Source organism: Ctenopharyngodon idella, chromosome 14 (assembly GCF_019924925.1).
Source record: "Ctenopharyngodon idella isolate HZGC_01 chromosome 14, HZGC01, whole genome shotgun sequence".
NCBI classification, from domain to species: Eukaryota; Metazoa; Chordata; class Actinopteri; order Cypriniformes; family Xenocyprididae; genus Ctenopharyngodon; species Ctenopharyngodon idella.
Genome location: NC_067233.1, coordinates 7,445,211 through 7,460,370, shown reverse-complemented (window position 1 = coordinate 7,460,370; position 15,160 = coordinate 7,445,211). Strand labels below are relative to the sequence as shown.

The following is a 15,160-nucleotide window of genomic DNA, read 5'->3' as shown; positions in this document are numbered from 1 at the left end:
GGACCATAAAATGTTCATCCAATCTTTATATTCGGTCCGAATGAAATAATACGATGTCCTACCTGCCTGTCAGTGTATGTTTTTACAAACCCTCATGCACCCTGTTCTCACAGACATCATACGCCATCAGCGCGTTTCATGCTATCCACTTGTTAGCGATGTAAGGAACGCCGTTTCTGGGTCCAAGCCTCGACTCGTTTCACTTGAGAATGCCATCTCGACGGCCGTTTATGAGCGCTATTTATTCATATTAAACATTTAACATTTTAAAAAGTTAAACATTTAAAATACTTACAGTCTACACAACCGTCTCCGTGCTCACAGCGTCACAGACATTAATATATTAACATTTATAAAAGAGGAATCACTCTCTGGCCATCTGGGATTTTGGTATGGAGGTAAAGGTTATGATTATAATTTTTTGGTAGTATTACACCACATCATGTGTGTATGTTAGCACCGTTTGTTGTTTTCTTGTGGTATGAGATAGAGCGTTTGGACCCGGACGTGCTGCCGCGTGACGTCAGACTTGGCAACCGCACGCAGACAGAGTACAGACAGATGTCAGTCATGGAGCACCGCAAACAAACAGCAGCCACCTTTTACATTTCCTCCAAAACAACGAGCTTATGCTGCATTCACGCTATAACTACCATAAATTAAGAGATGGCAACCCGTGACACACTAACCGGAGCTGTTCTCAGACTCAGAATTATGCGTTTCCATGTCAACAGTATCAACACCGAAATGAATCTGCAGCAGTCAGGTACAAGCTCTCTAAGTTGTTTGCGTTCATTATTATTGTAATGTTATGTGCTTTAAGACATGAGGTAGTTTAATGCCATCTCTTTTTACGCTTTGCCGAAAGCAGCTGTGTGTGTGTATGCACGTTCATGTGTTTTTTAGAGGAGGCGTGGCTTTGGACAGCGATTTGCAGGGAGGGTGGGATCATATGCTTTCAATGCTAGCAGGCTAACGTTAGCATTTCCCAGATATCATACTACACCTTTAAGTATTTGTTGAAAGTTAAAGTTACTGTGCTAACTATAGGAAACAAGTTTTCAAAACTGGTGGTTCTAAAGTCCACTAAACTAAAAATTTATTAGCAGCTTGAATATGTTCAATTGAACAAACACTAATAATGCTAATGGTGACTCAAAATTACTGATTAAATGATACATTTCTACATTAGATAGTTCAATTATGCGTGTCTAACAAAATAGAAGTGGATTTTTTACAGTGCTGAAGCCATACATGATAATATCACAGTTAATTTAGCTGAAAACTTTTAGTATTTTTCTATGTAAGTGCCGTTTGGAAGTTACTGCAGATCTCTTGTAATGTGTGTTACTGACCTAGCATGTTCTTGAAACACACAATACAGTTTTCTGGGAGTCATGGTTGACCTGTTCCTGCACCCAACCCAAGAACGAGTATCCATTATGTTGTGAAATATGCTGGCAGATTGACCTACGGGTGTCTTTGCACTATTTGGAATATGAAATCTGTCTGGAATGAAATGAAGCGTTGTAAATGGAGAATGCCCCACCCCTGCCTGACACATTCACACAACAAATAGGCCATGTCAATAAATCTTAGAGAAACCTGGAGTTGTTTATATAAAAAGGGAAGGGCAGGAAGAAATTGTCTTAAACCTGACCACATTTCCTACCCCCCCATTTTATCTTTGTGGTATACAAAGAGTTGCAGAGCATGTGTCGAATGGTTAGTTAGTTGCTATGGCAACAGACACCGAGACAGCTACTGCGTGATTTTGCTGATATATTTCCCTGTCTCAGGGTTGACTGTGTCTGGAGCCAGGTCGGCTTTTGAAACCTTTAAAGCAGTCACATTAGATTCAGACTGCTGGAAGAAGTCATCTCAGTCAGTTTTTTCCCTTATAAAGACCCGCATCTGGACATGTTTTTGATTAGCCATTATGTATTTTAAGTAGCCTACTTTAGTTTAACCTCAGACTTCCAAATGTTAAGATGCACTATAGAGCCCTCTAGGGGTGCAACTTATGAACTAACTCACTAAAGAGACTTTAGTCGTCAAGTAAAGCTCAGTATATAAATGTACAGTATATGCAAAATCACGGGAATGTGTGAATTGTTGAAAAACCGAACCATACTTATGAAGTTATCATATATAGCCTATTTCCTCCCTCTGAGCATTATAAAGTGAGATCCTCCTCCACAGTCATTTGACTAATTACTGTGGTAGCGCCGCTTCTTTTGTGTAACAAGACAGGATAACCTGGAGGTGTAAGCCTTGGTATACAGTATGTGTGGATATCGGTTTGATAAGCACAAAAAGCCAGCACTCGTGAAATGTTTCACTCTAAAATGCATGTCAGTAATTTCGATATTACAATACGCAAGATAAAAAAAAAATGTATTTCAGGTAGACATTGACAGTCAAACATAGATAGAAGATTAACTCGAAAAAATAGTATTAAAATCTCTTCAAAAATGTGTCTCAGAGGTTTCAAAGTTATTTTCAGCAGCTTGCAGTTGTGTGCTTGAGCGTGACACCACTCAGCGTGTGTTTCCAAGCCCACCCACGCGCGTTCGCCTCTGCGTTTTCTCCGTGATTGCTGTCTCACACATTGTTTCAAGCAGCTCGTCTTGATTCCTGCTGGTTATCTGTCCTCCCACCCCACAGGTCAGTTCACTCTGTAACCTATATCACATAGACTACTGCTTAATACAACCTGAACACACACTAGGTGAGATGGGGTTGGAATGACAGCCGCTTCTTCCTTGCAGTTTCCACACTCATCACCCTTTATTAAAATGAAACGGTATGAAAATTTCACGATTAGAGTGAACAAAATTATCGCGGTTATCAGTATTATCACGGTATTGTTAAAATGTGCTGTTCAAAAAAAAAAAAAAAAAGTAGCCCTACTGATGGGCTACACACTGAAATAATTACACCAAGTTTTACACTGAAAACCAACAAACAACAAATACAATTAGCGGTACTATACACTTGCATAAATATTAAAATAATAACATTAAAAATGACAATCGGTTTTCAATGAACAAAAATTGTTGGTTGGTTGATTTAACAACATGTAATCTACTAACAATATACTACATGTTCAAATAAAGTTTTGACAAACAAGTTTTATAAAATGACACATCTCAGCCTTCAGCCTTTTATTCATAATGATAAGTGATTATTCGTAAATACTTAACGACAAAAAAGTTTTATATAAAGAGATGTCTTAAATGATACTCCTAAGCAATAAGTAAGCAATAAGGTACGAGAGGCTGTGCTGTATCGCTTCGCGTCGTGCCTAACAACGCCCTTCAGCCGTGACTTATTCACGATACAGCACTAGCCTCGAGTACCTTATTGCTTTTATAAAATGGTTACCGCACAATACAAATTTTAAAGCCAAAAAATATGTGTCAATGCAACTTTCATTAAGTAAAATCACTAAAAGCCTTCCTTCCGCCGGAAAAAATAGTCCCTGACCGTGAACAGCAACAGAAGTTACATTATTACGCCATTAGATGGCAGCAAAGACTGTCTTTGTAAGTGATTCATTCAGTCGCAAAGACGTTTATATTGAAAAGATTGAATTGCTGTGAACACGGAAAAGACGCAACTGACAAATGCTTTGACTAGCGCTGTTAGTCACGGGAAAATCTCTTAACTTAACTGACATTTAAACAGATTTTTTTTATTATGAACATAGGACTGACATGAAGGAAAATGCTAAATCTGAATGCAGGTAATAAACTCATTCAATCGATCTCTTTCTCACAATACTCTTCTACATAATACAGTAAGCTTCAATGAACAATATAAATTGAGAACAGTTTACGTTGCAAAGAGTGGTTGCTAAAGGTGTTGTGTAGTGATACACAGAACCGTTGGGTGAAGCGGCTGTGTTTTATCGCGAATAAAACACAGCTATTGACCAATCAGAATCAAGGATTTAAACCGTTTTATAAAATGTTATATATAACAGAACCCGTTAAGGTTCTGAAAATGAAATATTTGAAATTTCAATATGAAATATTTGAATGCTACCAATCATCAATCTGATTTCTGATTTTTTTTCTCCATTCTGTCACCCGATGGAGTTTGGGTTCTTTGCCACTGTCACCTCTGACTTGCTTAGTTGGGGATACTTAATATTCAACAATATTATTGATTTGACTGCACTGTCACTATTAGATGAGAACTGAACTGAGCTGGAACCGATCACTGTTTTTCTGCAGAACTGCTTTATAGATTAAATGAACTAATTTCATAATTGATGATCTTTAAAACAGAACTGAATCAACAATGAACTGACTTCAGCTGAACAATGACACTATTTTCTTTGAGCTGCTGTACAGCCGAAATGAACTGTTTGCATCATTGAATCATTTTCCTGTTTATCACTGTAAAGCTGCTTTGAAACAATCTGTATTGTATAAAACACTATAAAAATGATGATGATTTGACTTCACAAGAACCTTTTCCTCTGAGAGTGTATATTGACATATCTTTTGCTGATGTTAATATGGCTGATGTCATTATAGGCATTTAAGACAAACTGGCAATATTTCAGTCAAAGGTGTTGCTGTAAATCAGAAGGGGTGGCAATAATCGGAAGCAATGTTCCCAAACCACGCATGAATGAAGTCAAAATTTATCATGATAAGGTTTGATATGGAGTGTGTGCATAAATTTGGTTTTGGTGTTTGAAAGGGCTGCCATCTTTCAAATGGAGGGATGACAGAACTGGATAGGTCGGGAATGAGACAGAATAATGCGTGGAGGAAATGGATGATGAAAACTCATTTTTTCTCCCTCTTTTTGTCTTTTTCATTCTCCATCTCTTCCTCCAACCCCCAACTCACCCTCTCTCTCTTTCTGACCAATATAGATGCATGTTGCATGGGTGACACTGCTGATTATGGCCTCAATGTCATGTCACCATGGATTAGAGCAGCTGCACATAGGGGGAGGTCCATAAGCTTAAATTGCTTGAATTATATTTCACTGAATGATATATGTTGTTTTGAATTTTTTTAAATTATTATTTTCAGTGTTGAATTTTTTTTCTGCTTAATATTTTTGTGGAAACCGTGATGCACTACCATTCAAAAATGTTGTTGTAAGCAATATTTAAAAAAAATAAATAAATAAAAATAAAAAATACATGAATACTTTTATTCAGCAAGGACGAGTTAAATTGATCAAAAGCAACAATAAAGACATTATAATGTTACAAAAGATTTATATTTCAAATAAATTCTGTTCTTTTGAACAATATTGTGTGTTTTGATTTGTATATCATGCCAATATTTTCTACTAAAGCGAAGCCAGAAAGACAAACACACTAGCCTGTGATATATATAGGCTAAATCATGCTATATCATGTGAACTTCTCTCAGTGTGTCACACTTAGGTCCATGCCGTGCGAAATGGCCATTAGTCCTGCAGCCAATCTCCTTGCCCACTGCATGACCTTTCTACTCATATATGTGTAGATTCACGGGGGCTTATCCAAGAGGAGAAGAGGGGATAGAGCAGTAACGTGTTAATGTGAGGACGACCCACTTGATAAACAGCCATGAGCATGAAAAAGGACATTGAAGAGTGCCAGAAGACACAGAGAGAGAAAGCGAGAGTATGAATGTGTCATGCACAATATATACTAAAGCTTAAATGGATCAAATTATAGTTTAGACTCAGTTTTTGCTTCTCAATAATTCATCTGCATGACATTCTCCTCTTCTTACTCTACGCACACACACACACACACATATATATATATATTAGTGCTGTCAATCAATTAAAAAAACTGTTAGTCACACATTTTTTCTGTAATTAATCGCACCTAACATTAACGTTTTTAATATATTTTTATTTTGTAATAATTTCACATTTAATCTCCAAATTAATGTAGAAACAACATAAAGACAGTATATTTATTTAAATATTTGAATAAAATAAACACTTCACAGTAATAAGGATTAATCTATATTTCAATTATAATTAATGGTTAGGTTCACCCAAAAATGAAAATCCTGTCATTAATTACTCACCCTCATGTCGTTCCAAACCCATAAGACTTTTGTTCATCTTTTGGAACACAAATTAAGATATTTTTGATGAAATCTGAGAGCTTTCTGTCCCTCCATAGACACCCTATGCAATTGAAACTTTGACACTTCAAAAAGTTCATAATGAGATCGTAAAAACTAATCCATATGTATTGAGTGGTTTAGTCCAAATATTCTGAAGAGACACAATCACTTTATATGATGAACAGACTGAATTTAGGCTTTTATTCACATGTAAACATTAATCAACTCTCACATCAGTTGTGGTAAACGGAAGCTCAAGCTTTGTTTGACGTGTGAGAACCAATGAGGTTCATTCTCGTGTGTCAAGCAGCAAGTTTAAGCTTCCAGAAGAGGTTTGTTCTTGCGTGTGAAGCAGGTTCGGTTGAGCTTTTTTTTTTTTTATGTTCGCTGATCAATATTTATATGTGAATAAAAGCCTAAATTAAGTCTGTTTATCATATGAAGCCATGTGTTCTCTTTAGAAAATTTGGACTAAACCCTTCAACTCAGATTGAGGATGCAGGTTTTCCTCAATAATTTGGATGAGATAATTTTCACATGCACAGACCGACCAGGGCTGGGTTTCCCAAAAGCCTCGTAAGCCTAAGTTGATCGTAGAACAATTGCCACAGATGGTCTCTACGATCAACTTAGGCCTACGATGCTTTTGGGAAATGCAGCCCAGTTCTAGCCATAAAGCATAATAAGTCCTTCAAAGTTGCCTTTGGCCTCTTGGTAGCTTCTCTGATCAATGTACTCCTGGCTTGGTCATCCAGTTTAGACGGACGGCCTGATCTAGGTGATGTGTTGGTGGTGCCATACGCTTTTCACTTCTTAATGATGCTCTGAACAGAACTCAGAGGGATAGCTAAAGCCTTCAAAATGTTTTTGTAGCCTTCTCCTAACTTGTGCCTTTCTATAACTTTATCCCAGAGGCCTTTTGAATACACTTTCCCAACTATGGTGAATTCTTTGCAGTACACAGCAAAATCACCAGAGTTAAATCAACTCTGCTCGGAGTACATATGGTCCCTCTCTAAATAGTGTTAAAGTAACACTGAAGCAGAGTTAAAGTTAATGAGATAATTAAGCGATTAATTAAGTGATGATTGAGCATTAGTGATGAACACCTGCTGTTAACAAGCAGAATCAATGAAGAAGAGAGAAACACAAGCCCTGCATCCCAATGTGCATACTATCCACCCTATCCGCCCTAAATAGTATTGGATATTACTGATGTCACATACTATTTAGGATGAATAGAATGCACATTGAGACACAGGCACGAACTACAGCTGACTTCAGCCACAGTCTTAGATGAAATCACCTGAAGATAAAAGACATTATATCTCTCAAGATATCGGCAGAGGAGCATTATCTTTTCTTCAGTGATTCTGCTTGTTAACAGCAGGTGTTCATCACTAATGCTCATTCATCACTTAATTAATCGCTTAATTATCTCATTAACTTTAACTCTGCTTCAGTGTTACTTCAACACTATTTAGAGAGGGACCGTATGTACTCCGAGCAGAGTTGATTTAACTCTGGTGATTTTGCTGTGTACCATGCACTACTAATAGTCTTCAAGAAACAGCTAGTTTTATGGCTGGAAGTAATCAAAACCACTACAATTGATGTCAGGTGGGGGAATTAGCATGGTGTTTGATCTGGAAGTTGATTGGTTTAGCAAGTTATTAATGGTATACTCTAAGGGGCTGATCACTTTATCAAACCAGGTATTTCACTAATTAATTTAATTTTAATAAACCCCACAGTTTACAGAGATTCAGCATATTATATTATAATGTCTTTCCATGCAGACAGATTTTCCAGGGAATTTTAGTTATACTGATTGAAGTTAAAATATGCTTGTGAAGTGATTAGAAGTTACTGTACATGAGTCTAAATAGATTAAACGTGGTTAAAAACCCCTCTTGGGTTATGGTTATCCTCACCTTTCTTTAGATAAACACATTGTCATTTTTTCATCATGAAATATTTAATTTTCCATTTATCACTTCAGTGAGCACAGTTTTAATATTTGCAATTTAACTCTGAAAGACCTTGTAGCCTAGGATCTTGTTATAGCAACTCATGCAGTATGGAGCATGGGCCGAGGGGAATGAAACTGGGACAGTGGTTGGGGAGCTGTAAGAGGATGATTAAGGTGTTGCTTGTGGTCTGCACTAAAAGGAGGGGGAGAAAACCGAACAGTTTCCAAAATTCAATCAGATATCTGTGAGCAGTATTAGGAGATTCATTGCCATTATATATTCAGCAATGAAAGCAGATTTCATCAGAGACTGGGGTTTAGTGTGCTGTGATGTACACTGCAAAACTATGGCTTGAAGTGTTGTGGGACAGAGGTACAAACTATAGGGTTATTAGTTGTATTAAATGTCATGCAAACTGATCCACACACATACATATACATATGGGTGCACAAATAGTGTGAAAAATGACTGGTCTCACAGGAGGTTCTTCAAAGCTGTGCAATGCAAAATGTTTATGAAATTTTAATTACTTTGTTTCAATATAGACATGGATATCCAGAGGAATAAAGAAGTGGCTATATGTTCAGCTCATCAAATCAGGTCACTTTTCATGTCATTTGTTTTGTGGAGGCGAGAGGGACCTGTCCATGGTCCTGAATGCAATGCAACTTCTATACATTAGAGATTTGGCCAGTATAAAGTCCAGTATTCTAGTACATGGTAGAGAGTGGGGTGAATGTTGGGAATGACTCAAGGGCGCACAGATCCAATTTTTAATTTTATGGGGCTCACAACAATTATTAATTTTATTTTGAAAAAGCAAGAGGCCCAGAATGCCTAGCTACAGCCCTCCTTACATACACTGCAGTAATAACATGGAGATTATTCTCTATATTTAGCCTTATATGAATGGTAAAACTCGTTTCATTTAGTGCTTTTTGTATGACTATAAAATATTCATTCATTTACGATCGCCTGTTCTCATTGAGTGAGTCATCACACTTTAAAAGGAGAAATGGACCAGAATATCTATCATACAAAGAAGCCCCTTTATAATTTTAATCTTGGATACATGAAAGTCCATTTTCAACTGATATTAAACTTTCTTTCTCTCTTTTACATATATTTTTGTTGGGCTTAAAATAATAATACAAAAAAGACTACGCGGTTTAACTGTCCAGAGTTTGTAAAAAAATAAAAAATAAATAAGTAATAAAATGCTGGAAATGTAGTTTGGCACACTCTTTTATTATTATTTCTTTGAGTAGTAGTGAAGCAATTTTGTTTAAACATGTTATTAATATTTGAAAAACTTTTGTCAGCCAAATCAAAGTCAGTGTGGTGTAACAAACATGAGGGAAGCCATTTTGTTGTCATGAGACTACATTAAAACAAAACAGGTAAGACCCATTTAGACCCTCCTGTTTGTGTGGCAAGATTTTTTTTTTTTTTTTTAACCTTATTTGGAAAAAGCACATACTTCATGACTCAGTAATATCCTTGAAAAATATGTTTGAAAACTTTTTCGAAAATGTGTTCAAGTAGCCTATTCAAACCTGTATTCAAGGTGCAAGGACGGTACTTTAGTATTTTTATTCGCTATGATGGTTAAACCACCTATTTATTCTAATTCAAATTGTTTATAATTGGTTTAAAGGTTTTTCAAAAATGTATGAAAGCAACATAAACACAAAAATTAAGAATTTGGCACGTGTGTTTTAGATCCATTTATCATTGTCCCTAGTTAATACGTGTCTTCTTCGTTATCATTCGTCGCCAGTTAGCCTACCGTGTATATGCAGTGTTCCTGTATGTTAGTGAAGGTATGAACTCATAGGAAGGCGCGCGAATAGAGGGAGGAGGGAGAGAGAGAGCGGGAGAGAGAGAGAGAGAGAGAGAGATAAATCTGCATTATTCCTCCAGAAACGGGACTGAGGCAGGAGTCAGCGATAGAGGAACCACCTGCAGACAGCAGCCGCTCTCATTCGCCAGCAACGCCTCAATATGTTACGGATTTGATTAAACACTGTGTAAACGACAAATACTTCCTTCATACAGTGGGTAAACACACTGTCGTGGAGATGCAACAGTTTAAGAATTTATCGATTTGTCTCATTTCCCTTTTATGTGGGTTGTCAACTGGAGGGTCTCCAAGTGTTCAAATTGGTACGTTTAATATGGGCTTCATTTTTGTTAAATTAACGTTTTTAATTCATGTGAACTGTATGATTTTTTTTAAACATATTTTGGTGTGTGTCGTGCAGGGGGCTTGTTTCCGAGGGGAGCTGATCAGGAATACAGCGCGTTTCGGATCGGAATGGTTCAGTTCGGAACTGCTGAATTTAGACTGACGCCTCACATCGACAATCTGGAAGTAGCTAACAGTTTCGCTGTAACTAACTGCTGTAAGTTATGTCTTTTTATTTTTTATACAGATAAATGCGATTGTATAGTTTTCACAGCTGTTCGTTTTTATACATTTTGTCAATTTAAATGAATAGTTTGTATGCTGAAGTTTCAGTGTAGCTACTGGTAGGAATTTGTGTAGCCTATAGCAGGATGTGAAGTTGGTTTCCACAGTAACGGAGATGAGCACGAGCTCTCATAATCAAAAGCATCTTAACCATTCTATTGTCTTCGGTAAAGAAAGCGTCATAAATACTATAGTTTTTGTTATTAGAATCAAGCTTTTGACGTTATTAAGAATATTTTTTTTATATCTAAAAATAATTATTTAGAAAAAGATATAGGATATTATTTATTCATGTCGAATTCGATTCGGATTTGGACAGTTTCACAATTTTGAAACGGATTATGGCTTTTCACCTATGGCCTCTTTTTTTTTTTTTTGGTCATTTTTGACCAAAATATAGATTTAACTACTCGTACACACCTTTCTCTATGTTTGGCTTCAATGGGATAGTAGGCTTTTAAGGGATGCTAAAACACCAATGGCATTTTTCTAATAACCTGTAGTTGTTTTGCAAAAGTAGGGATGAATGGAGATGCAAATTTGGTCAATATTGACTACCCCAATCACATATTTGTTATAAACTGCATGAGATATTATGAAATGCAAAAGTGATTCATTTATTACATTTTGTACGCATTTTGCCCAAGATATGTTCCAAAGCTCTTTAACATTTATTGTTAATCAGATTGTGTTATTCAATGAATATTCATTTGGGGGAGTATCCATTTATCGGAATTAAATACCCGCTTAACACAGGAGGTTCATAATGCAGACAAAATGTATATCGTTAAATATCCAGACATTTGAAACTATGGCACAATATTTTATTTTATTTTTATTTTGTGGTCTGTCAGAATATAGGCTATACGGTTGATCTGCATTCACATATTTGCTGTTTTAACTTAAGTAGCCTGTTGAGCTAGAAATGGTCAAAATTGTAAAAAGAAGATGCATGAGAAACCTGCGTTAGATTTAATCAGGACAGAACTTTATGAGATGATGAATAAATGAAGCCTTTATTAAGTGGATCACTTATATTCAAGGATTTCATTAAGTATTCAGTGGGCTGTTGCTAAGCAATACTTCAAAAATGATTCTTGTTGAAGAAAGTCTCTTCAAGAGGTTCAGTTAGAACATTTATAGAACAATTATTTTTCTCAAAAAGACAAACATATCTAAATCATTTGCTGAATTTTCTCATAACAACCTTATGAGAGCATTCTATTCTATGACGGTTACAAATGTTTTACTTCATTTGCAGTGCATATTTATTGAAAAACATAGTTTAGCACTCAATTTCTTTCCCAAGATGACTGTTGTCGGTTAACAATAGGTCTTTCAGGCGTCGTTCCTTTTATTTCTCGAACATAAAAACCCTCTAGATGGCACTATGCATTTACAGGCACTGCTTTATCGTTTTCCATCTTTCCCATAGAGTTTAGTGTGTCCTTAAAAAAGCAGCTGGGGAGAATGTGTTCATCAGTCGTATTTAATCTGGACCACACTATATATATCATTTAGACTTGCTTTCTATGTGTATGTAGAGCAGTCATGGTGTGCTTTACTTAAAATGAAGCATGTGAAGAACACAGTCGATGTTATGATCCGTAATGCAGCACAGGTTTTTGGTCTCTGGTATATGGAAGACTTCATGGGTCTTGTTGGTTGGAAAACATTTACTCTCTAAACCTGACATTTGTTCTGTGTTGTTGGTTAGGCATGAGTCAGAATGTTCTTGTTACTAAGTATGACAACTCTAGAACAGATACTGCGAATGGCTTAGTGTTAAATGGCTGTTGTAATGAGACAAACTGCAAGATATGCCACCTTGGTATGAGATGCAGTTAATGAGACTCTTCTTCTTTGAAGCCATATAGCTTTTGGCAAGATGCTGTGTATTATTAGCTTTTATCCTCAGATGTGAATCAACCCACTCACAATATAACCTGAAAGGCATTGATGGCACTCGTACTATCATGTAAATACTGTTGTTTGTCACATCCCAACTTCAAATCGATTCAAATTGACCACTGAGAAATATGTTCTCAGAAAGTGTTGGAGTAACATATTTTCTGTTGCTTTACGGTAAAGGGTGTTAAAATTAAAGGTAGGTTAAGAGTTAGCTGTAACGATAATGTTATATATATGGCAGGTTCTGATTTGAACATGATTGCTTGCTCACTTCACTGAACAAACTAAAAAATTCAAAATGGGAATGAACTAGACTGAATGATAAAACACCCTAGCTTTTAAACATAAAAGCTTTATGTTTGCACAGGGCTTCAAAATCTAATTTAGTGGATTTATGATTCATATTTATATGCATATATTTGAGTCAAGTAAGCAGATCTGTGCTGGTCAGCTTTCCTTAGGCCTTCCATCTATCTGGAAGATATATCTGGAGCGTGTTTGCTGACATTACACAAAATATGACACAGATCAGTTGTAGATAAACACATTTAAAAAGTCCTCTGCCACTTGACATTTCTTGAAGTTTAATGGGAAGAAAACTGTATCTTCATCTCATTATATTGTACACAGTGCTGGGTAGCAAATGATTACATGCAATCTAGATTATGTAATCAGATTCAAAAATTAAGTACTTGTAATTAGATTATATTACGTTTTAAAATACTTGTAATCAGACTACAGTTACTTTTTAATTAATTTCACTTTCAATTGAAAATTACCCCAAGCTTTACTCACCCTCAAGCCATCCTAGGTGTATATGACTTTCTTGTTTCTGACGAAGACAATCAGAGAAATATTAATAAATATCCTGACGCATCCAAGCTTTATAATGGCAGTAATGCGCTACCAAACGAGTATGAGTTGAAGAAAGTGTCTCTGTCCACATCCATCCATCATAAACATATTCCACGTGGCTCCAGAGGGTTAATAATGGCCTTCTGAAGTGAATTGATGCATTTGTGTTGAAAACAAAATTCCATATTTAACAAGTTATGAAGTAAAATATCTAGCTTCCGCCAGACCGCCTTCCGTATTCTTCAAAAAGCTTACGCTGTACATCCTACACCTTCCCTATTCAACTTATGGAAGTGACGGCAGTTCCGTTTCTTCCGTAATTTGAATATGGAAGGCGCCAAGGCAGTTTGGCAGAAGCTGGATTTTTTACTTCATAACTTGTAACTTGTTAAAGTTCGGTCAGTAATAAAATTAAAGGTGCAGTAAGTGATTTCTGAGAAATTCTGGGGTGGAGCTATCAGGATAGGGGTGAGATACTTTTGGGTAGGGGCGTGTTTGTATTGGTGAATTCAAATATCAACAGAGTTTCTCAGAAATTGCTTACTACACCTTTAAGTCAATAAGTATAAAAATAATAAATAATAAAATTAAGTTCATGGTTCTCTGATGTTGGGTAATGGTCACATGACATGCAGGTAAATACCTATTAGTAAATGTTTTATTTTGATTTATAAATTTTAAATTTTTATGATTTAATTACTTAATAGCTTTTCAATAAACTCACGAACCCCTTGCAGTTCCATCATGAACCCCAGTCTGGGAAACTCTGACATAATGTAATATTTAATGCGCTTCATGTTGTTGATAACAAAGAATGGAATATATTTTCTATATTTTTGTATTTTTTAGATCAATATGGTACAGGATTATCCTATTCAAATCAATGCAATAAACGAGTTTGGTCAAAAGTAATCTAAAAAGTAATCAAAAAGTAGTCAGATTATATACCATATATGTAATGTAATGGATTATGTTAATAACTACAGTATTTGTCATGTAATTTGGAATCGGTAATGGACTACAATTTGTAAGTAATCTACCCAGCACTGATTGTACAAATTAGTAAATGAGTGTCTTAGTTTTAGACACACAAATTTATCCTAATAAAAATGAATATTCTGATTGAGCAGCCTGGATATCAAAATATTTACTCACACTAATCAATGTGAAATCAATTCTTTGTGTGCTAGGACTCATGTTTTCTGAGTGCTTTCTCAGGACATTTGCATGTAAGTGTTCAAAAATCCATTTGGGAGCACTGATTGATATCCAGTGTGGTTTTGTCCCTGGTTTTAGAAGCAGTTCCAGTGCTGGATCTTGCTTCAGTGCATTTGTGCTTCACTAAATGAATCCCCCAGATATATCAGTAGTCATAAAAACAGTGAGAACCCTATGCTGATATCCTCTCCCACATTCTTCAATCTGGTTTTGGAGTGTGAAGTCTATTAACCGTGGGAAATAAATTACGTGATTATGATCAATAGCTGCGTGTGTTTCAATCCTTGTCTCTTGTCAGTACATACATAAGTCGTTCGACTATCCTCTGCTAACTGGGTGATTCAATCCCTTTTCAATTAAAAAGACCTGCTGTTTTTTCCTACCTGACACAGCAGGGTTCTAGGGCTGCTCGCTCTGATCCGGCTGTCACACAGCAGCCTGGGAAAGGCTTTAGTGCTGCACTGCTGAGAAAAAGCGCGGAACAGTAAAAGAGCTTTAGAAACTGAATGATTTGAAGTCAGGGTCCAAAATAAACTTTATGCCACACCTGCCAATGCAGAGTGAATTGAGGACATTTACTAGTCATAAATATTTCTTACTGACCATGAAACTTTATATTTTTCTTACTA

At 36.1% G+C, this 15,160-nt stretch overlaps 1 protein-coding gene across 6 annotated transcripts in view; it reads left to right on the top strand.

The window, feature by feature from the left end:
- The first annotated feature begins 9,989 nt into the window (after positions 1-9,989).
- The window catches only part of gria2b (glutamate receptor, ionotropic, AMPA 2b), a 40,472-nt gene continuing 35,301 nt past the window's right edge, over positions 9,990-15,160 (top strand). For all 6 annotated transcript variants that reach the window (XR_007924900.1, XM_051860473.1, XM_051860474.1 and 3 more), the window contains exons 1-2: positions 9,990-10,240; positions 10,339-10,479. Coding sequence is in view for 5 of the 6 variants with exons in the window: in XM_051860473.1 (XP_051716433.1) it covers positions 10,156-10,240; positions 10,339-10,479 (226 nt within the window). In the remaining variant the exon portion in view is untranslated. The remainder of the gene's footprint in view (positions 10,241-10,338; positions 10,480-15,160) is intronic.